General features: G+C 35.0%; 2 protein-coding genes across 6 annotated transcripts in view; both read left to right on the top strand.

The window, feature by feature from the left end:
• cacna1bb (calcium voltage-gated channel subunit alpha1 Bb) overlaps positions 1–17,908 on the top strand; it is a 259,390-nt gene extending 241,482 nt beyond the window's left edge. Inside the window, exons 47-50 of the mRNA XM_087300946.1 lie at positions 699–737; positions 5,229–5,484; positions 10,880–11,094; positions 12,947–17,908. Of these exons, the coding sequence (XP_087157072.1) occupies positions 699–737; positions 5,229–5,484; positions 10,880–11,094; positions 12,947–13,495 (1,059 nt within the window). The 3' untranslated portion in view covers positions 13,496–17,908. The remainder of the gene's footprint in view (positions 1–698; positions 738–5,228; positions 5,485–10,879; positions 11,095–12,946) is intronic.
• Positions 17,909–21,219: 3,311 nt separating this feature from the next.
• si:ch211-196i2.1 overlaps positions 21,220–24,815 on the top strand; it is a 143,430-nt gene continuing 139,834 nt past the window's right edge. For all 5 annotated transcript variants that reach the window (XR_015520132.1, XR_015520131.1, XR_015520130.1 and 2 more), the window contains exon 1: positions 21,220–21,519. Coding sequence is in view for 1 of the 5 variants with exons in the window: in XM_087300948.1 (XP_087157074.1) it covers positions 21,402–21,519 (118 nt within the window). In the remaining 4 variants the exon portion in view is untranslated. The remainder of the gene's footprint in view (positions 21,520–24,815) is intronic.

The following is a 24,815-nucleotide window of genomic DNA, read 5'->3' as shown; positions in this document are numbered from 1 at the left end:
GTCTGCTTAATATCTGTTGATACTGCTCTTTCAACAGACATTTACCTGACTATAAGAAACACTGCAAGTACATGTCAACTTACTCTAACTCTAACTTCAACCCTATCCCCAACCTAACAATCTACAAATAATCTAATGAGAAATAGTTGGCATGTAGATGCAATGTAACTTAAATTCAACAAACGGATCATCAAAATAAAGTGTGACCTTTGTTAGGGATTTGTTAATGCCGTAAACAGCAACTTAAACTGTTTTAAATTATGAAAACAAGTTTATTTTATTGCAACAGCAATGACATGGATGTGCCTTTGTTTTTTACTTGTTTTACATTCATTTTCCCCCCTCTTTAACTAATGTAATGATTTGATGTTCCTTTTTAACTGTGAATTTATTCATGTACATCCTTGTTTTCAGTTGATTTGGTATTTTGCTACATCGCTAAAGGACTCACACGGTGTCCAGCGTCCTTGTTATAATGTCTTGTCTAGTCTTGTCTTTGTCTTTGTCTCTTCTTTCTCTCCAGCTTTCTCTTAACATCAAGCCCACTCTTTTGTTTTTTCGGCACAAACCATTTCCAATCCACCAATCATTGGTTCTTTACTCTGATGTCTCTCCTCTGTCTCACTGTTCCATGAGTACCACAGCTGTGTGCCCTGCTCTCCTCACCTTTGTGTCCTCTTCCTCTTCCCGTCCAACAGCGGAGCCACTTGCGCCACACCGCCGGAGCGTATCTAGCAGTATGTACAAGTGTTCCACCTGCAATCTTCCTCTCTCTTTTTGTCTGTTTCTCGCTCTCTCTCTCTCTCTATCTCTGCCAGCCACTCCATCTCTATGTTCTATGCTTTTGTGTGCTTTGTCCATTCCAGCTCTTTTAGAGTCGATAAGTGTACACACTTGATATTAGCCTGGTAGACACACAACTGCTGTACAAAAGTCATCACTGTGGGTAGCTATTTCAGTGGTAATGGAATAGATTAACCACAGTTTGGTTATAGCAATTGTCGAAAGCAAGGAGCAAAATGCAATGCTTATTTTATTATGAATGTTGTGACGTGCTAACTGTAAGTACAGTATGGGTGTGTTTCATTTAGTAGGTTGTGTGTCCTTTTGATTTTATGTTAGTGCAGTCCTTTCTTCACATATGCTTCAGCTACATACATTAATAGAAACACATCTGTTAAAAAGTGTGTTTTTGATGTTTTTTGAACAACAAGGGTGCATTTATTTGCTGATAAATGCAGCAGAATTCATATTTAATATACTTACATTTGTAAATAAGTTCAATTTGAAAAATCTGTTTAAGTATTATTTATTTCTGTCATGGTAAAGCTGAACTGAAGCTTTTAGCAGCCATTTTAAGAGTATAGTTCACCTAAAAATGAAAATTCGTTTACTGACACGAATCATTTGTCACAAACCCTGGTAAACACAAAAGAAGCTATTTTGATGAATGCTTGTATCGCTCAGAAATAAAGCTATGTGAGCTGTCACTGGGGTGGTACCTTTTCAAAAGGTGAAAATTTGTTCCTAAAAGGTCCATATTAATACCTCAAGGGTACATATTAGTACCTAAAAAGTACAAAAGTGTTCCTCTTAAAAGTTTTAGGTACTAATATATACTTTTAAGTTACCAAGATGGACCCTTTAAGTACAAATGTTTACCTTTTGAAAAGGTATCACCCCAGTGACAGCTCGCACACCTTTGTTTCTGTGTGTAGGTGGTACATGTTGGGCTCTATCATACACCCGGCGCAATAAAGTGCAAAACGTGTTTGGTGCGATTTGTTGCTATTTTCAGACCAGCGCAACAGTAGCTTCCATGATTTGCACCACGTTGTTTAAATAGCAAATCCATTTGCACCACTTTGTGGACTCGTGGGTGTGCTAGTCTAAAAAGAAGGTGTGTTTGTTGCATATTGTTGGCGTGTTTCTATTTTGAGAAACTGAAATAGACCGCGCCACTGACCAACTAAAAGCTAGTCTAAAGTCCAGCACAGACCATGTTAGTTATGCACCTATGCAGGTCCAAAGCATACACACAGGATGTACAGCAATACACAAATATCTTTACATATGAAAAAAAATTATAGGATTATTATGTTACAAAAATGATTATTTTCTACATAACTTTAAAAACCACTACCTCCATGCCTCGTCTCGGGGGGAATTTTTTTTGTTTATTCATGACAATTTGCATTTGTATAACATTATTATTATTATTAGTAGTATTATTTATTTTATGCATACAAGTTTAGATTTGTCCAACTGTCGGGTTTTGAAGATGTATGCATCACCATATGGGGCATAAGAATATGATGTTTGTTTTCTACCAGACTTTGTTATTATTGTTCATTTATTCATTTGCTGGAAATTAGAACTGAATTTAGAAATAGTTTTGAAACAAATCTTTGCCCTTAACAAATGAAATGTTAATAGTTGTCTTCAGCAGAGTGCGTACAACACTGTTTCCTTAACCACGAAAGTAAAGGAGTAAAGAGTAAAAGTAAGGTAAAGAGAAAGAAAAGAGGCTCGTTCTTTATCCTCACGTGGCAGATGGTCAGTTTAACTGTTTTCTCACTAGTAAAGCATTCCGTTGTTACACTTACAAAGTCCGCCATGTAAATAGTAAATGTACCATGGCGCAACACAACTGACTCTTAAAGGGAATGGGAGATGAGACTCTGATTGGTTTAATGCATGTTATACTCAAAACACACCTATATCTCATTAAGCGAATAAGCACAACCCTGTTAGACCATGCATCGGGGCACAAAGCGTATTTTTCCATCCTTAAAATAGCAAAAGTGAATTCGTGTACACCCTTAATGCTTTTGCATCATGCCCTTTAGACATTGCTCCTAGACCGTTAAAACAGAACTCATTGACTTTTTAGCATTCTTTTTTCACTGTTGAATTTAACGGGCAACAGCATTCTTCAAAATACCTTCTTTTTGTGATTTCGACAGAATACTCATAAACATTTAAAACAAATGGTGGGAGTGTAAATGAAATAATTTAATTTTTGGGTGAACTAACCCTTTTAGTATAATTTGATCTGTGTTACCAGGTTGGGTTGATGATTTACAGACAAAAACCCAAACCAACCTAATAAAACATGCACTGATAGAAGCGTAGATATGATAGACTTCTATTAATATGTCAGCCAAAGATGATTAGTTAAAAAAAATGACAAAATAATACACACAAACTGCAAAAATGCGGGGTTCCACACAATTTATGTATGTTGTCTCAACTCAAATCAATTAATTGGATTAAACATAAAACAAATAAGTTGTGCAAATGAAATTGATATTTATTCTTATCTTATTTTAATTAAGTAGTTTGAACAAGCAACTACATATTTTCTTGAGTGCAGGAAAGCAGATCAAACCATAAAATACAGAGTAAAATAATATGAATACATAAATCTTATTAATCACCGAAAACCTAATATTCCACATTCTTTGGATTGATTCTAAAAGGTTTTAGTGATCTGTCAATTTGAACCAATCACAAAACTCTTCAAGCTGTTTCAGATATGAGAAGAGAGGACGCACTGCTTCTTAGAAATTATGAAATCTTATGCCACTGGGCGGCACTAGTGAGTATATGTAGAAGACTTAAAAGCTTAGAAACTCCAGTCATCATCAAGCAGTGGTCACAGATTCTCTGAAGAGTCTGGCATTTTGTGTCTATAAAAACACTGTATGCACTCTTAAAATTAGAGTTTCTTTATTAATGCATGGCTCAATCAAGAACCTTTGACATTCTTCAAATGTTCTGGTAACACTTTACAATATTGTTGTTAATCTTAGTTAATGTATTTGCTAACTTGACCATGCAATGAACAATACATTAATTGTAGAATTTATTCATCTTTGGTAATGGTAGTTAATAAAATAAAGTTGGTTATTGTTCATGCTAAGTTACAGTGCATTAACTATTGTTAGCAAGCATAATTTTGGATTTTAATAATGCATTAGAAAATGTTGAACTATGATTAATAAATGCTGTACAAGTACTGTTCATGATAAGTTCATGTTATTAACTAAATTAACTAATGAAACCTTATTGTAAAGTGTGATCAAGATTTTTTATAGTAGAAAAGTTTTGTTAAATTGTAAAAAAAAATTCTCCACACAATGAAAAATGGTTATTTGTAGAATCAAAAACATTATTCAATGCCATTCAAAACTGTAATTTAATTTGATTATTTTTTTTATAAATATTTGTAATTCTTTTTTAAATTTAATAACATTTTTAAATGTGATTTAATTTTTTAATTTATTAAAAAAATATTAAATTTAATTTATTGATTTATTTTAGTTAGTTAGTTAATGTGCTTACTGGTACCTTTATTTAAAAAATTACATCAAAGTATCATGAAAAGGCGCCAGTGACTCTTCAGCGGTCAGTGGCTGCTGCTTGACTCTGGATAGTTCATTCAGCAACTATTCCAGTTGTCCAGTATGTGTGTAAGAAGCCATTCGATGACAGCATTCAGGCAGCCGAGTGTTTGCATCGAGCGTGACGGTGCTCCACTGTTCTCCGATGGAGCGGCTGAACGTCGCCCTTCAGCGGAAGTGTGTTTTCATGCTCAGCCGGTGTTGTGCGTCTGTTGTGACAAATCTAGTGCTCTGAGACTCTTGTATGTGATAGATTTGTGTCTTCTCCTGTACTCTAACCTCTTCAACGTTTTTTTACATAGAGTTGAAGTCAAAATTATTTGCCCTCCTGTAAATTTGTTTTTCTTTTTCAAATATTTCTCAAATGATGTTTAACAGAGCAGGGAATTTTCCACAGTCTTTCCTGTAATATTGTTTTCTTCTGGAGAAAGTCTCATTTGTTTTATTTTGGGTAAACTAAAATCTTATTTTAATTTTTAAAATCATTTTAGGGTCATTATTATTAGCCTCCTTAAGCAATTTTTTTTTCTGATAGTCAGAAAAACTCATTATTATAAAATAACTTGCTTAGTTACCCCAACTTGCCTAATTAACCTAGTTAAGCCTTTAAATATCACTTTAAGCTGAATACTAGTATCTTAAAAAAATATCTAGTCACATTTTATTTACTGTCATCATGGCAAAGATAAAATAAATTGGTAATAAAAAATGGGTTATTAAACTATTATGTTTAGGGAAAAAATATACAGGGGGGCTAATAATTCAGGAGGGCTAATAATTCAGACTTTAACTGTATTAACTGGCTTTATATTTACAATCCAGCCAATTGCAGATGTGAGTCCCATGCGGCGATCCACATCCTCGCTGACTCCGCAAAGAGGTGCGCGAGAGGTCAACCTGAGCGAATACGACCTGGAGAGACCCAGGATGAGCCCGAGCCAGACTTTCGCTCAGGACAGAGAGAGAGAGAGAGTCCACCATCATCATCACCACCATCATCATCGCTGTCAGAGACGCAGAGACAAGAAGCACAAGTCACTGGATCGAGCCATCAGCGAGGAGCAGCCGCCACCTGCAGGTCAGCTTCGTTTGCAAAAATCAAGCCAAATAAATGGCCATTCTTTATTTTTATCACTGAGACTTTTAGCTAGATAAAGTTCACTACCTGACAAAAGTTTTGTTGATCTTGTCGAACTGATCACAGTTGTAAGAGCAAAAAATTATAACTTGACTTCTAGTTGATCATTTGGAAAAGTGGCTAAAGATAGATTTTTCTGATGAATCATCTGTTGAACGCCCTCTCGATCTTCACAAATACTGCAGAAGACCTATTGGAAACCACATGGACCTAAGATTTTTACAGAAATAAGTCAAGTTTGGTAAAGGAAAATTCATGGTTTGGGGTTACATTCAGTATGGGGCTGTACAAAAGATCTGTAGAGAGAGGACAAATTCTTTAGCAGGATAGCGCTCCTCATATTTCAGCCTCCACATCAAAGTTCCTGAAAGCAAGGAAGATCAAGGTGCTTTAGGGTTGACCAGTCCAATCACCAGACATGAAGATTGTTGAGCATGTCTGGGTAATCCAAAGAATTTCGATGAACTTTAGGAGTCCTGCAAGAACGCTTTCTTTGCCATTCCAGATGACTTTTTGAGTTATTTGAGTCTTTGCAGAGATGTATTGATACAGTCGTCTGAGATCATTGGAGTCACACACAATATTCATTCTTTTTCCACTGCACCATGACTTTATACTCTATACTGTACATTATTTCTGTTTAGTGACTTTTTTCTCAGCAAAGTCAGACCTTACTGTCTAAATTAAATAATCAAAAATCAAGGCATGATCATATTTTATTTTGGTAAAACATAAGTAATCTAGGGGCCTTTGCCTTTCATAAAAGGCCACTTCTGATACCAAATGATCAACTAGAGATCAAGTTATTATTTGTTCTTCCTAAAACTATTTTAGATGACAAGACATTTTGTCACGTGGTGTACTAATTTGCTGCTTCTCAATAGTTTAGTAATGTAGTAGTTGGGTTTAGGTATTGAGGGATGTAGAATAAGATCCTACTTTATAATAACTACACTGAAATGGCATAACTTAATTTTTTAAGTTAAGAGGTTGCAAAAAATTTATATAGGCTGAATTTAAACAAAAAAATCAAGTATAGTAATGGTCAACTTAATTGGTTTGTTTCAGTTCAGGTCAAATAAATTGTTTGCAACCACATACATTAAAAAATGTTGTAAATCCAGTAAATCTTTTTTTTTTTTAAGTGTAATAAAGAGCCAATATCACCCAAAAATTTAAATTCAGTCACCATTTACTCACCCTTTACTTGATTCAAACCTTTGTGATGTTTTTTTCATCCGTTGAACACAAAAGAAGATGTTTTGAAAGATGTTTTAAACCTGTAACCATTGACTTCCATAGTATTTGTTTTTCCTCCTTTGTAAGTCAAAGGTTACTGGTTTTTATCATTCGTCAAAATATCTTCTTTTGTGTTCAATGCAGTGAAAAAGCTAATAAAAGTTTAAAACAACTTGAGGGAGAGTAAAGAGTGAGTACATTCTTATTTTTGTGTAAACTGTCCCTTAATAGTGGGAATTGGTACTCAAACTAAAGTGTTGCAGAATGCATTTGCAAATGCAAGTGTGGCAATGCATTTTTAGGTGCACACAACAAGAAAGAAGAATGTAACACTTTTAGTTTAAGCACCAAATCTCGCTAATAGCTAGTAGATTATTACATGCCTTTTATTAAGATATTGGCTGTATATCAGCACTAATGAGGTAAATTTTTTGTATGATATTATTTTACATCCCTAATGCTACCTAATGCCTAAAGCTACTACCTTAAAAACTTTTAATAAGCAGCAAATTAGGAGTTTATTCAGGCAAAATCTGTAGGTAATGGTTTAACAATAGTAAGAATTGCACCTTAGTATAAAGTGTGACCTTTTAAATAAAAGCTTTTTAAGTGTATTATTATGTTAATACAATATTATTATTATTGTAATTATATTATTATTAATTTTATAATATTATTATAGCTTGATTTGCATTTTCCATTCACTATTTTTGCTCATAAGGACTTCTGTATGATAGGAAATAGTGAATATTGTAGAGCGCATGAATATCAAAGAGATTAAAGGTGGCCTTTTTTTTAAACACAGAAAGGGTCACAAGTTTTGCAATGTCTTATGAGGGGTTTTTTTTTCTCACCTAGGGTATGTTTATTTGATTAAAGCAAAAACTGCAATATTATAAACTGTGGTTCATTTTAAATTAACTGTTTTATTTCAGTATGCTATAAAAAATACATTTATTACAATGTTGACAGCGCAAATTTTTTAGCATCATTACTGCAGTATTCAGTTTCACATGATCCTACTGAAATCATTGTAATAAGCTGATTGGATGTTTAGTCTTCACTTGTTCCAAACCGGTATGGCTTTCTTTGTTCTGTTAAATACAAAAGAAGATATTTCGAAGATTGCTGGGAAGCATTTGGCCATTGACTTCCAACGTGTTTATTTTCAGCTTTCTCAAAATGTCTTTTTTTTTTCATCTAAAAAGTTTGTTTAATAAATAGATGGTACATTTAGATTTTTGGGTGAACTGTCCCTTTAAAATCTATATTGAAAAAAGTGGTGCTGATTGATATTTGGAAACTGTGAAAAACTCCTTAAAAAATATGTATGTTGCAAACATTTGACCACAATTTAGACAACATAATAGCAGGAATTTTTGCCACAAGTACTAAAAGGAGGTGTGTGGTAAATCTTTAAAGATTTTGAAGAAAAATAGAGTACTTGAAAATCCCAGCTTCTTTCGCTTAGCACAGTGATGTAAATTCTTTTAAGGATTATAGTGATCAAGTTATCGAGGAAAAGACTCTTTATTGCTCTCCAAAGCGCTTTGGTGTAGGATTTACTTTGTCAGCCTCTCTCTTTGAAAGCGCGACTTACAAACCAATGCTAGAAAATGTGCTTTTGAATGGATTGATCTCTTTTTTTGGCCAGTTTCCCATTACTCGGAAAGCCTGCAATCGAAAAGAGCAGCTCTCGGTTACTTACGAGAAAACGAACCACCTGTCAATTCTTTACTACAGAACTCCTACTCTTTCTTTTTCTGCTCTTCTCATTCTCAGCAAAAACACAAAAACGTAAACATGTTTCTCAGCCAGAGTGGTTCTGCTGTTAATAGATCAGTCAGCTTTGACTGAGTTGAAACAGGAGCAATACATCAGTCCCCTGAAAGCTCATTTTTGCTTGGGTGTGTTTGTACTCGGATTTCAAACACATGCAGACACCAACATACATCTTCCTCTACGTGTTTTTGTTTCTTTGTAGTCAAAGATCACAACAGCACCAAACAGCAGGGCTCACACAACACACACACAAGCACACACACACACACAAGGTTCTGGTTGTTGTGATATGTAAGATGTAAGTGCTCTCTGGTGTTTTGGTTAGTTTTGGGCAGTGTGTTTGCCACCCAATTCAAAGACCCTAGTGCATTTATTTATTGACACCGTTGGAGGTGATTGTAAGCAGAGAAAATGAGACATTCATATTTAATCATTTTAATCAAACCGAAATGTGTAAACAAACACATTCTGGTTTTATTAAAATTCATGGACACCCTTTATTATTTACTTCCTTTGGAGAGGATTAAACTGGGAAAATAAGATTTTAATAATTTAGTTTTGAATTTGGTTACACTTTATTGTGATGGTCAGTTTGTTGAATTTAAGTTTCATTGCGTCCACATGCCAACTAATTCTCAGTAGAATATTTGTAGACTGTTAGGTTGGGTTTAGGGTTAGGGTTCTTGCAAGATGACATGTACTTGCAAAGTTTCTTATAGTCAGTTAAATGTTTGTTAAAGCAGCAGTATCAGCAAAATTTAAGCAGATATAAAGTAGTCTACTAATACTCAAATGGACCATTAAAATAAAGTGTTACCTTAAAAATTCATGATCATGGAAAAAAGAAAAGGAGAAATCAAGGTGCATAACATAAAATGTAACTCTTCCCTTCCAACTTTTGAAAAAAAGTCAGCATAAGCAATTTTGAAACATGAAGAAAAACATTTTATCTAGTTTAATTGTATTTTAATCAACACTTTTGGTTGTTGAACACTTGTATGTTTCAAGAAACAAAATAAAATGTAAAAAAATCCCATTTTTCTGAGACTACATCCTGATCAGTTTTAGAACAATTATAAAAAATAATTTAAACTAAGTAGATAGAGTTCACTAACACTGATGAAACTTGCACAGTCATACAGTACACTTCTATAATTCTTTGGTAATTCAACATTTCCTTCTATAACATTTAATTGCATTTGTATTCAGTCGGGGATGGACAATATTTATAATATGTGTATTACAAATATGTATTTAAAATATAGTAGTATTTTGTAATTTGTATTTTTCTTTACATACTGGTCAAAAACTCCAGAATTCTGTTACGGGGAAGCAGCAGGATGTAAATGAAGAGTTCATTTGCAAAAAGGAATAACTCCATTTTAAGAGATATTGTGTTTTATGTTTAATATGCATTGAAATGTACAATTGCAAAAAAAACATGATTTATGGGTATAACTAAAGCTGGACATCATGTTTTTACATTAAGTATTGATGATTCATAAATCATGTTTTTACGTTAAGCATTCTGCAACTGCAAAAAAATCTACATTTAATGAGGGAAAAAAACATCTTCATATCTCTCTTTTAAAATATGAGACTGTTTCAAGTTTAGCTTACAGACAAGGGCCAAACATGGACCATATCTGGGTGAAGTCTCAACCAAATTAATAACTCATAAGTAGGCCTTAACTGGGCCAGATAGGTTGGTGTATCACGATTGCAATGAAATTGGTAAACCCATAAAGCATTGCACATTATGCACCCTTTATGCCCATTATGCTTTTTCTCAAAGCAACCTGATTGATAGAATTTTTTCTTTACTTAAAAATGTATTTAATGTATTTTAAATGCGGGTCAAGACAGGCCAAACTTACGTGGTCCACATATCAATTTTCCTCATTTGGGCCAAATCAATCAAGGCGTCTGCAATCTCACGCCTTCTAAAGCTACGGCACGTTCATTGCATTTTGTCTTCTAAGTAAGCAAGTACGAATTTATTATATATAGTGGCTTCTCTTACCTCAGAAAATTCCAGTCTTCTTTTTGATATTTGTTGCCAACTTATCAGGAGGTGACAGTTTTGTATTCTTTGCGTCACTGAATGGAAACAGTGCTTTATTCACAAATGTTTTATGTGATATTCCAGTTTTGTGCACACATTTAATTCACATCTTTGTATGGACATATAGCTAATGGTGTTGTAAATTATGAAAAACAGTATCAACGATGGGAAAAGTTCATATAAATGACTTAATTCAGCTTTGAACAGAAACAAATTTAATGTATTTGTATTATGTTTTCTGCACAACAGCTGATCCAAACACAGAGTCGACGCCCAGGGAACGAGCCCGGGAGCGAGACCGTGGCCGCTCGCACGAGAGGAAGCACCACTCATCCTCAGCAGCAGAAAGGAAGCAGCGATACTACTCTTGTGACCGCTACGGCAGCCATGAACATGGCCACAGCCTGTCCGCCGGGCCTAGCCGATCCACCTCTCCTGGAGAACCACATGACAGGCTTAAACAGGTCAGTTGCTTTCTCTTACCCGCACTAACTTAAATAGGGTATATGAAGACGGATGTTTAATGTTTACTCAGTGTTTAATGTTTACTCAGTACTTAAGTGCTTCCAGTGAACTGTTGTGTGGTTACAAAATCAATGTGTTTAAGACCGGATTTCTCCAAAAATCAATGATCTTCACTACCTGATTGATACAATATAAAGTAGGTCTCAGAATGAACAATAAGCCCTGCATTCAATTCCATTGTTCTGCACACTGTCTTTAAAATATAAACAATTATTTGCTGCTCCTGATGGCACATGTGTTTTATCGGCTTTTCATCTCATTTTACGTTTGAAGAACAAAATGAATGCTTAAGTCTATTTAACTGATTTTAATTACATTACAACAGCGATGCTGTAAAAATACACTTACAAATACAAATACACTTCATTGAATATGTACACATAGACATCAATTATATGCTATATAACAGCAGGTTAACTATGTTTATATATAACAAATTCAGCTGTTAACCCCTTCACGTGTACGATCATGCTAGTGTAATTAGCCTTGGCTGGTCCCTGAAGCGTACGATCACACTGTTGTGATTTTAACATTAGAGCGCACGTCATCAACTGCTCAGAAAATCTAATTTGACAACTTGTGCTGAGGCACAAGAAAAGGTGTGCAGTGCTTGTTATAAATCACAATTTATCCATGTTTTCAAACAAATAACATTTATTCTAGATTTCAGATATTCAAATACACCTAATTACTAACAAAACATACCATTTAAGGTTTGTAAAATACATGTGGATGTCTGGAGATCAATAATATTTATTTTTCAATATAACTGGTCAATGTGCTTTATTTGCGCACAATACAACAGTTTTTGTTACTTGATTATTTTCTCTATTCCTCTCCCAGATAAACAGTTTCTTACTTTCAGGTATTTGAGTAGAAAACGATGTACATGAGGTAAATCCAGCAGCTCAGATCTCTTCTCAGTGCAGACTAAACATGGTGGTGCCCGTTACCATCTTAAAACAAATAATGCGATTATTATCAAGCTCTTTTAAAGAAAAAATGTATCTATCCCATATTTGGGAATCGGAGTATGAGAAATTTCACAATTTAGTTGGCACATTTGTAAATAAATACACAAAAGCGCAAAAAGAAATATGAAAAAAAAAACTAAATATGATATATACATAGACTATTGGGGCTGGTGGGTCACATGATAAACGCCACGCGCGCCATGGGACCTTAGAACACAATGAATTCTATGTCACGGTCACAATAAAAAACTCACGCAGGAGGGTCAGCTGGAGTATTTAAAACTCATGGGTGAAAGGGTTAAAAACTATTAGTTACTAGTAAGTTAAAGTTATTAGCAACTAATAAAGTTATAGTAACTAATAACCTTAACTATTTTGAATTTGATTGTAATGCAGTAATGTGAGCACTATAGACCATTTCAATGTGTTGATGTCTTTGGCCCATACACATTTCCTGCTTATTATCAAACTATTTTACAACTGTAACAAGAGGAAATTCAATCATGTTAAAACAGCTATCATAACATTGTTTATCAATATGTGCTTCCTTTTGGATTCTCAGAAGCTATAGAAATTCAAAATGTAAAACAGGAAATACATCGGGACCATTGTTTTTGTTTACATCCCTCAAAATGGTCTATACAAAAAAACTCAAAGTAAACTGAATTTAATAAAAGTAACCATATGCAATGGAAAATAGGCACCTTAACTTTCCACTGGAAGTTTATCGAAAAGGGGAAAACACTAGCTTTCCATTTACCTCATTCCTGTTTACTTGTGAGTCATTCATTTTCTTCTCCTCTCCACTGTGTTTCAGGGAATTAACGCAGCTAAAGGAAGCTCAGTGGGTCAAACCTCAGGCACCAGCACACCCTGCCGCGGGCGTAGACAGCTTCCCCAGACACCTCTTACCCCTCGGCCTGCTGTTGCCTATAAGACTGCCAACTCTTCTCCGGTCCAGCTCAACACTGCCCAATCTACAGGGCCCTGCCCCGCTCGCCTTAGTCGTGGCCTGTCAGAGCACGATACCTTACTCAGCGGTAGCGTCCACCGCCAATCCCCTGTGCCTGTCACTCGTATTGGCTCTGACCCCAGCTTAGGTCCCCTCCAGCAAGACTCGCACTTGTCTGAAGCGGAAGACTTTCACGATGCTTTGAGCACGTACGGCACCGGTCGCTCCCCTAGAACTACCGCCATCATCGCCCACACGTCATCTGGTGCGACCGCCACTTCTACGCTGCTGTCCCGAAGCCAGAGCGGAGTCCCCAACGGGTACCACTACTCCCTCGGAGTGAACGCGGCTCCGGGATTGAGTGGGAGAGCGTCTGGAAGCTACCAGGAGACTGAGAGAGATGACTGGTGTTAACATGATTCAATCTAGAATGAGTTTTATCGTCTTTGCCCCAAGAGCAGGAGGGAAACAAGAGTTACGTCCACAGTTTACACTATTTTCCGCCCGTTTACCATCATGATCGAGCGTATGTGGTTTTGAAAGGTGTTCTTCTCTTGTTTTGAAAGAAGCAGGTGTCTGTCACCGCTTACAAAGGTAGCGGCAATATTGAGGTCTTGATAGGTTTCAGGATGAATAGTTTAGCCTCAAGTGATGCACCACACTGCTTTCATTTCATTAGGGCTGATTCTAGAAGGGTCACATATGGGTGAGTTGATCACATGAGATCAAGACCTCAGACCTCAGAGAGGAAGACGGCCAAAAATGCAAACTATGATGGAAACAGTTGCAGGGGATAAAGGGACAAGGTTAGTTGTTAGTGTTCGAAAGGCTGTTTTGACTTTTTTTGCACAGGAGGCTTTGATTGAGAATTCTAGGGATGTAGGCCATGTGTCCACCAAAGCATTTCTTGCAAAAGTCTAATTTACATGTTAGATTTGGCTCTCGTTTGTTTATATGCAGCTTGGGATTCTGAAGCCAGCCACTAGAGGGCGATCAAACTATTTTGGCTTCACTTTTCAAGATGGGTGAGGCATCCGTGGTCTGTTCCATTCTGAGTGTCGCGTGCTTGCCATTTTTAATGGCCATCGAGTGTTGACAAATGTTCAACTTTGCGTAAAATGTAGCACTTTTACTCAGTCATCCAATCACAGAGGAGGAGGGTTAGGACAAAACCCACACTAATCAACTGTAATATTTCTATTGTATGACTGAACAACGGTGGTCACAAGAGTCTCCGTATTTGTACCACATGAAATCCCCCAGATTACCATAATAATATTATGAACAATAATGCTCAGAGACCAGCTAAGCAGCTAAGTGGTGGTCTGGTCAGCTTGCTAAATTGCTAAAAAAGACTTTGGTGGGCACACAGCCTTAAGGTTTGCACACTGCTGTAACTCTAGATAATTCTGAAATAGTCAGTCTACTCCCACCTACCTAAAAAAAAAGGCCAAATTGAACTCCCTTTTCTATCAGACTGCATTAGATCGAATATCTTTTCACAGTGTTCCATTTTGTACCTTGTAAATGAGTGTAGCTGGACATTACATAAGGTCTAATCCTTTTCTTACTCTCAAGAGGTAAGATACCAAGTGCCTAAATTTTATTGCCAAATTGGTGCACGATGCATTACAAAGCATTTTGACCTATTGAGGCAATGAACTGATGCTGTTCGCTGTAGGCTAAATGTCACTGATATTTGTTTCCTAAATGTATTTAGGCATGTATTTGAAGAAGGAGGTTGCACAAAACAAAGAGTGTAGCATTGTAAGGATAGATTAAGTGGATGTTAACGATGTTGGTCTTTTCAGCGTGTTTTACTGAAACAATTCAGGGGAAAATTGATGATATATTTAAAAATATGGGAATTGCGATTGATTTCTAGAGGACTGAAAGGATGTTAGAATGTTGTGTTTGTTGGTTGCTATTGGTGTCAGTGTTGTTTCCACAGGGCATATGGTGGGCTCATGCCTTTCTCTTCCAGTGTTTGGTTAGAGGATGAAGGTGAAATGTATTAATGCGCTTCGATGGCTTACTCTTGTATCTTATTCACCGTACAAAGGGTTTGAGTGTGACCTAAATGAGATGAAGAATATGTAATATTTGCACAGTTGGTAATATATTGCAATGTTTCTGATGTTAAAAAAGATTCTCAGTTTTTCTGAAAAGGTGGATTTCACTTTGATCCTGCCCCTGATTTCAATTTGTCGAATTTGACTTTTTTTATAGGTTTCTTAGATTGTGGTATTTTTAAAAGTGAACCCAGAATAGAGCGCAACAGTGGTTTCCCAAATTATAGCTACATTATATTAGTTTGGAAAGTACCTTTTCATTAATTGACTTCATAAAAACGAAAATTAATTAATTAAGAAGTATTTGAAGCAAAAAAAATAAATAAATGAATCCTCCTAAAGCAAACATTAGATGATTTGGTCAGAGGCACAAAATGTTACTAAAGCTATGTAGATAAAATAACGTAATGAATAAAGAATAATTACCTCTGATTAACACAAATAGCTGGGAGGTTTCTGAAATACTCTTTAATTTTGATCTGTGATCTTTATCAAATATCTAAGTCCCATGTAGAAATCTGTTACATGAATCAGATTGTGGATGGAATACATGACAATTACATAGCTGACATTCAAGTTCATGTTTAAGATTTATATACAGTACAGTATAGAAAATATCTGAGGAGTTTGCATGTTCTCTCCGTGTCTGCATTGGTTTCCTATATGGGTGCTTCGGCTTCCCCCACAAGTCCAAAGACATGTGGTATAGATGAATTGGGTAGGCTAAATTGTCTGTAGTGTATGTGTGTGAATGGGTGTGTATGGATGTGTAAGAAAGTCTTATTTGTTTTATTTAGGATGGAATAAAAGCAGTTTTTAATTTTTAATTTTTCTTTTCTTTTTATTTTTTTTAATTAAAAAAAATTACTGTCAAAATTGTTAGTCCCTTTAAGCTATATTTTTATAACTATTTTAAAACTATTATGTTATAATAATTCCGACTTCAATACCCAAATATCTGTTTAACGGAGAGCAGATTTTTTTTAACACATTCCTAAACATAATTCTTTTAATGTTTAATTTCTAATAACTGATTTATATTATCTTTGCATAAAGACAGTAAATAATTTTTTACTAGATATTTTTCAAGACACTTCTCTACAGCTTAAAGTGACATTTAAAAGCTTAATTAGGTTAACTGGGCAGGTTAGGGTAATTAGGCAAGTTACTGAATAACGATGGTTTGTTCTGTAGACTGTAGAAGAAAAAAAATAGCTTAAAGGGGCTAATAATTTTAACCTTAAATGGCTTTTAAAAAATAAAAACTGTTTTTATTCTGGCTGAAATAAAACAAATAAGACTTTCTCTCGAAGAAAAAAATATTATCAGACAATAAGTGAATTATTTTTCTTTCTTTTTTGTTCTTTTTTTTTTTTTTTTTTTGCTCTGTTAAACATCATTTGGGAAATTAAAAAAAAGAATGGGGGCTAATAATTTTGACTTCAACTATATATATGTTGCATAGATGACAATTTTGTATATGTGAAATCCAAATATGAACTAGCATGTCATATAAATATTTAGTCATTTGCTAACATTACCATATATCAGATTTCTATGTGGGGAGTTTTAAATTGTTGTAGAATAAATATAACTCTTGAAATATGCTTAAAATCTGCTAAGCGGTTGCAATGAAATTTCAGTCTACATATACAATTCTTCACTAGGCATTATTAGTCATCCTTGAACACATTATGCATAAACTATTGCTTACGGATTTCAACAGTCATGATACTATTGTTGGTAGTTTTCCAGTTCCAAAAAATGAACTAAGCCTTCAGCTGTGGAATCTGTTGTGCTCTGTAGTTTGTGCAGGTAAAGGTTAACTGTTGAAGTACAGTAGGGCTATGCAACAAAATGACACTTTAGGACTGCTCCTCATCCTGTAGCTTTACCTGCACTCAACACACTCCAGCTTTAGCACCAGTGGGACCAATTCACCGATTTACAGGATGTGTTTAGCTCACCTAAAAATGCCAGATTCTATTGAATGATGCATTATGCTTTCTATCGATCTGCCCTCTGAAGGTATAAAAGAGAATATAGTGATATTTGTACTGGTTGCACTAAGAGGTGAACCGATGTTGTATTATGTCTTTGAACAGATGGTTATTGTAAAGACATTTGATTTATTTTTTTACAGTATGTGATGTAGTAGTAAACTGCCCTTGGCCACCATTTCCTTGTTTTTGGGATGGAGATGATTGTTGTGAACCTAATAGACTTCCCTTAATTTAAACACCACCTTTTCTCTTAAGATAAAAGAAAAAAAAAGAAGAAAAAAAATATATATATACCAGGTGCCAAATTTATTACAGCACTAGTTTGTCTCTGTGTGCTGTTGACCTGTGGCTAATCTTTTTGGATGATGTCATGTTTGCATGTTATGATGACATATGTGCATGTAGGAAATTGTATACCTTCATCCATGTTTTTCTATCAGGAGTTAATTGGCTGTTGACTTTTTTAAAAATCTTTTTATTTTTCGTCAGAAATATTCTTTGAAACACAGCCCTGGATAAATGGGAGAACATTAGAAGATACTTCACGTCTCAGTTTGTTGTAAAAGAGTTGTCGAACACATTGGAGCGATGCATAGGGATGACTGTGATCTAACAATCGATCTATGATGCCATATATTTCTGCTCATTGACTCTTATCAGTCTTATCATTTCCACCATATACATTTTGTATTGAAAAAAAAAATAGCATCACTGGATTGAGAGATATATGGAAATAAAACTTGCAAATAAAATCTGTTGCCTTTCTTTAATCTTTTATAATCAGATATGTTTGTGTAATGGACTAAGGAGAATTTATCACAGGTCCGTAGTCATCCAGGGTTTGGATGATTGGAAAGACCCACCCCTCACTGACTGTTATGCCATTATAAATAGTGAAAATAACCCATTGAAAAAGGTTTGAAGACCGGGTGGAATTCTCTGTCGGCTGTCACTTCAGTGTAACTTCAGCCAATCAATTTTGTCCAGTTGCACACAGTTATTTTTCATGAGTCCAACATCCAGCTGTGCAAGAAAACACAACCTGATGGTCATCTTTTGCTTCTGTATTGTTTTTAAAAAGAACAAAATATGATACAAGTATCTTTTGATTGTAAATCACGGATCATGGATGAGTGTTTGGCTATTGTTGTTATACATGAATTTTCAAAGCACTTTTTTTTGTTATAATGAACATCAGACAATCTATTTTATCTAAAATAGTGCTTAAAATGTCATTAAAAAGCAGTACTCATTACTAAATAGTAGCTTAAATGAGTCCTATAACCGCAAACTGGTCCATTCATTCATTCATTCAGTTTCTTGTCGGCTTAGTCCCTTTATTAATTCGGGGTCGCCACAGCGGAATGAACCGGCAACTTATCCAGCACGTTTTTACGCAGCGAATGCCCTTCCATCCGCAACCCATCTCTGAGAAACAAACTTTTTGAGAAAAAAGAACCACCCCTTTTACCAGGCTGGCTACGGGCCTGTTTCAATTATAATGGTCAAAATAGTTTTGTTCCCACCGGAAAATAAACATTTTTATATGTTAAAACTAATGTATTAAAATAGATTTGTTTTATTTTAAAGATAAAAACGGAATGGTTTTAATGTTTTTAAGTATTACAAGTTTTAAAATAAGTATTTAAATATTCATAAAAATATGTTATATTTAATTTGGCATAAAATTTCAGCAAAATCTAGATTGAATACACCTTTAAATAGACTTTGACTACACAGCTAGTTTACATTTTCCACATTTTCATTTGTAGTGCAGCCATATTAATATTAAACAACTTGTTTTTTTTTTTTTTTTTTACTCCAAGTATAATCAGTGGTGTAAAGTAACAAATTACAAATACTCCTGTTACTATAATCATTTAATTTTTTCTCTGGAATTGTAATTTACCAAGTAGTTTTAAAAATGTGTACTTTTACTTTGCCTTGAGTAGATTTTTAGTGCTGTATTGGTATTTACTCCACTACTTTCCTTCAACCTGTAGTCAGTACTTTATGTGTTTTTTGTCTATGGGTATTGGCTAACTACAAAACTCCTGTCCAATCAAATCGCACATAGAAAGTAAATCACTTCATACTGAACAACCTCAATACATGGGTGCTTTATAAATGCAGCAAGCCTTTTGGAAACATTAAAAATGTCGAAGAAGATGGTCCGAAATCTTTACAAGCAATGACCCAGAGACGTTTTACAGACTGCATGTCACTGATGAGAATATGAAGGATGGCGTCTATATGATGACTGAAATCACCAAACAACCTTAATCAATCACTAAATGGAATAAAAGAAGAATGAAAGGAAAGGACTAAACGAAGGAAGGACTAAACTAATTTAGGAAGGATTTAAGGGAACTACTGAACAAACTAAGAAAGGGAGGATGGACGGAACGAATGAATAAAGGACCTTATGAAGAAAGGGACAAAAATATGAACGAACAAACGAATGAATAATTGAATGATTGAAGGGTGGGAGGAAGGAATGAAGGAAAAAAAACAAATGTATGAAGGAAGTAAGGAACGAACAAAGGAATGAAGAAACAAACAAAGGAATGAATGAACAAGGAACCTAGAGAAGAAAAGAACAAAAATATGAACGAATAAATGAATGAATGAATGAATAATCGAGTGAATAAATGAGAGAGCGAACGAATGACTGAATGAGCGAATGAAGAGAGGAACGAAGGAAGGACCAAATGATGAAGGAAGGATTCAAGTAAGGACTCAACAAACTAAGGAAGGAAGGAACAATGGAAAGAATGAATAAATGAAAGGAGGGAGGAAGGAATGAGGAAGGAAACAAATAAATGAAGGAACAAACGAATGAATGAATGAATGAATGAATGAATGAATGAATGAATGAATGAATGAATGAATGAATGAATGAATGAATGAATGAACAAGGGACCCAATGAAGGAAATAACAAAAATATGAACGAACAAACAAATGAATGAGAGAGTGAACGAATGAATGAGCTAACGATTGAAGAGACGATTCAAGGAAGGACTGAACAAAGGAAGGAAGGATGGAACGAACGAACGAATGAATTAATGAACAAAGGACCCAATAAAGAAAAGAACAAAAATATGAAAGAACAAACAAATGAACGAACGAATGAATAAATGAATGAATGAATGAATGAATGAATGAATGAATGGATGGATGGATGGATGGATGGATGGATGGATGGATGGATGGATGGATGGATGGATGGATGGAGGGAGGGAGGGAGGGAGGGAGGAAGGAACAAAGGAAGGAAGAAACAGATGAATGAAGGAAGAAACAAACAAACGGATTAATAAATGAATGAAGGAAGGAAAGAAAGGAAGGAAGGAAGGAAGGACAGAACAAACATCAATGAAAGGAAGGCTGGAAGGAACAAACAAATATGGAAAGATCACTAAATGCACCACAGAATGTTACACCCCTGCACAAACTGCATGTTAACGCATTAACTTTTCACAGTGCAACACTCATTATTTAATACTCGAGTACTTTTAAAGGGGCTACTTTTTACCTCTACTTTAAATAATATTTACAATAAATACTTTTACTCTACTTGCACTACATTTTTGGGCAAGTAATGGTACTTTTACCTAAGTATGATTTTTTAGTACTCTTTTCACCACTGAGTATACTTGTAAGTTTAGTGAACTTATAACATCAAACTGCCATGACTGTAAAACATCAATAATTATTAATAGTCTTACAATTGTGGTTGATGTCCTAACAATCATAGATAAGTGAAAGTAGGCCTATATTTGGCCAAATAAATAAACAAATATAGCCTAAATATACTTTCACTTGTCTATCTATGTAAGCATAATTTAGATAGCCTATAAATGGTAAACTTAAAGTGTACTTATTCTAGTTTAAAATAACTATAGTACAGCATCAGCACACTTGGCTAAACTTTTCCCCCCTTTATTCAAACTTTTTAGTCCTTCATATGTTAATACGTCTTGTCATGCTACTTCTCATTGGCCCGTGGCAAATGTTTGGGCGGAGCCTTTCCAGCAAATACTATCCAGATGAAGGTGTCTGACTGCAAGCGCGCGGCGTTCGCAAGGTGAACACAAGTGACGCAGAGACGCAGCCAAACATCAACAGTAGACACCTAGCATTGCAATATTAACCTCTTTAGACCAGTTTTATCAAACTTTAAACTCTCAAAATGAGATGAATGGTCAAAGTGTTTATATAGCAGCTTTATAAATTAGGCAGAAAAGATGCTCGTGTCAGTAGTGTGGACAGCAGTTTTATTTACTCTGGTAACAGCCTCCATCACGGACACCAGTCCTACTGACGTACCAGACACGGAGAGCGGTTCGGGGATGTTTCTACCAGGTAAGACGTCAACATGTAATTGAATAGTGTTTTTATTGTCAGTTGTACGGGCGTTTGCGTATGTTTGTTGAGAATTTAGTTCACTTACTGGCCACTTTACTATTTTGCATGCTCAGATAACTGAATATAAACTGTGAATTCATAAGCTAATATTGTTTTAAAATAAAATTCAACTCCTATTGTGAACTTAAGAAGTGCACACTAGGTCTACCTCATGTTTCTCATCATACTGAGGCAAAACAGCAGGTGAATAGTAAGAAACAAAGTTTATAAATCATCATAATTCCCCAATATAGTAATTTGCATGTATATCTAGCACAGAAATATAAACATTGGATGAAGGTAACTTCTTAATAGACTAACATGTTTTTAGTGAGAGGATTTTGGAAACATCTGTTTGTTACCATAATTTAGAAAATACTGTCAACAGTTTGAAAACATCTGTAAAAATCTTCAAAATATTGATATGGATAAAGCTCTGAGGTCTATATGTAAGTGCTGCTGAAGTGGATATTTGGCTTAGTGATTTCAAAATGTGTTTTATTTATAATCTGACCCAAAATCGATTTTCAAAGTCGAAAATTTTCGAAAATCGAAGTTTGATTAAAAAAATAGAAGATTTATTTCCATTAGACTGAAAAGCCGTATTATAAACTGCAAAGAGCCCAAACTCTCAAAACTGACACGTGCCTGATTTATTTATTTATTTGTTTATTTGCCTGGAGATTCTCACCTTTAACCTAATCTCTTGATGTTAAAAGTTAATTTATGTAAATGTTGTTTTGTCAGTATTTTTAATGACCAATGTTTTCCTCTGGGAGCCGCTGTTGTTTAAAGTAAGTTTCACGGAATAGGAGCAGGTGCAGGTACTTCAGCACTGAACTATTCTGACACCCCGCCTGTTTAAATCACACTACTGCTGTTTTTCTAAACATAAGGGCTGAAACTGCACACACACACACACACACACACACACACACACACACACACACACACACACACACACACACACACACACACATTATTGTTAAACGCTGGTCATTGATTTCAGCATGAAGCACCTCACCCGTTTTCGCTGTTTTTGTCCAAACACATGTTTAACAGATTTTGTGGCAGATGTGAGAGAAATTAGTTCCAGCAATTTTGGGAGAAGGTGAAGGATGCCATCGTGTCCGCAAACAAATGTACACTGTGTTTATTAAAATGCCCTTTGCCTGCATTATGCTAGAGCAGATGCATTTGACAAATGATGCTTACGTTTAACCTTTTTTTTTTTTAAGTTAAAGGTATTTCTGCATTAGGGTATATGCACAGAGACTTTTAATTTCAGTCAACCAGCCTCAGCGCTTCCGGCTAACTGTCTTTCCATTAAAAAATTGCCACATTTAAGGTCTGATTTCTTTACAAGTGATTTTCACCGCCTGATAGATACAGTATATGAAATACAGTGGGTCTCAGAGCAGACAAGAAGCACTGTATTAAATTCCATTTTCCCCTCGTCATGTCTTTACAATATGACAGATTATTTTAGTCCAGTATTTTCAATGGAGTTTCTGCGCTTGCCTGCTGATCCTGACTTTGCTAGCGATTACATGGTCTTTTATCTTGTTTTACTTTTGAACAAGTTAATGAATGCTGAAGTCTATTTAACTGAATGTTTTGTAATTGCATAACAACAACAATCAATGCTGGAAAAGGAACCTTATAAAATAAAAAGTCACTTTAAACTTCCACCAGAAGTTTATCATTGGCTGAAGAACACTAGATGTGCATATAAAGCTCTTTCAATTGTGTTTATTGCATGATTTGCACTTTTGGTTTACCAGGAGATACAGTAACCTCTTGTGCTTTATCAGTGAACAATGATTATTAATCAATGTTTTGCTTAGGACCACTATTAAAGACTAAAATAGCTTATATTTGCCATGCCAAGTTATATAGTTTCGCCATTATCACATGTATTGCATGATATGTTGGTACTGTATGGGTTAACATTTAATATCTTTTAATTATTGTCATTTTAATTTTAGATTAATCAATATCTATATTTAGAATTAATTCTTTACTGTGAATAAAATAAAAATATAGTAAAAATTCAGATGCTTTATTAAAAAATCCTGAGTTCATAGTTCATCATCATTTTTTTCTCACATTTCTTTTCTAAATTCTCACAATTTTGAGAACAGGTTTTCCTATATTCTCAGCTTGATTTCAGTCATGAGTTGTTATAACTCAAATATATCAAAGGTGTGATTTTTATTTAGTAGGCTTGAGTTTGTATCTCATGATTCTGTAATTGCTGTAAGATAATGGCTTTAAACCTAACATTCCTGAGACTTCTTAACTCAAAAATATTTTGATGTGCAATTCTGAAAAGTCTCACAGTTCTGAGATCACATCTTGCAGTTTTCAAAATTGTGACAGTCGCAAAGGCATAAATCTAAACAGTTCAATTCTTACAATTTTGACCTTATAGATTGTCAATAATATCTCTACATCTATATCTTGCAATTATTAAGCTTAAAAACAATGAGTCAAAAAAAAAAATTTGAGTCAATTTTTTTGTATATACACTCACTGGCCACTTTATTAGGTACACCTGTCTAACTACTCTTTAATAATCAGCCAATTTTCTAATCAGCCAATCACATGGCTGCAACTCATGCATTTAAGCATTTAGACATGTTGGGGTCAGACTTTGGCATCAATATTATCAAAGCATGGATTCATTCTGCCTTGTATCAATGATTCAGGTTAATGGTGGTGGTGTAATGGTGTGAGGGATATTTTCTTGGCAAACTTTGGGCCCTTTAGTACCAATTGAACATCGAGTCACACCACAGCCGATCTGAGTTTTGTTGCTGACCATGTCCACAGTGTACCCATATTCTGATGGCTACTTCCAGCAAGATAATGCACCATGTCATAAAGTGCCAATTATCAAAGACTGGTTTCTTGAACATGACAATGAGTTCACTGTGCACAAATGGCCGGCACCAGATTTCAATTTAATATAGCATTTTTTGGGTGTGGTGGAACAGGAGATTCGCATCATGGACGTGCAGAATTGTGGACCACAATCTCTGAGGAATATTCCCAGTACCTTGTTGAATCTATGCCACAAAGGATTAAGGCAGTTCTGAAGCTAAAAGGGGGTCCAACCCAGTACTAGTAAGGTGTACCTAATAAAATGGCCGGTGAGTGTATATTTGTTATAGTATAATAATCATCCAGTTAAAGCAGGTGTAGCAAAAGCAAATATAAAAAGCTTCAACATTTGTTCTTTGAATCAGTTT

This window comes from Danio rerio, chromosome 21 (genome assembly GCF_052040795.2).
Source record: "Danio rerio strain M-AB ecotype USA chromosome 21, GRCz13ab, whole genome shotgun sequence".
Taxonomy (NCBI): Eukaryota; Metazoa; Chordata; class Actinopteri; order Cypriniformes; family Danionidae; genus Danio; species Danio rerio.
The sequence above is the reverse complement of the archived record's forward strand: the minus strand, read 5'-3'. Positions and strand labels throughout refer to the sequence as shown.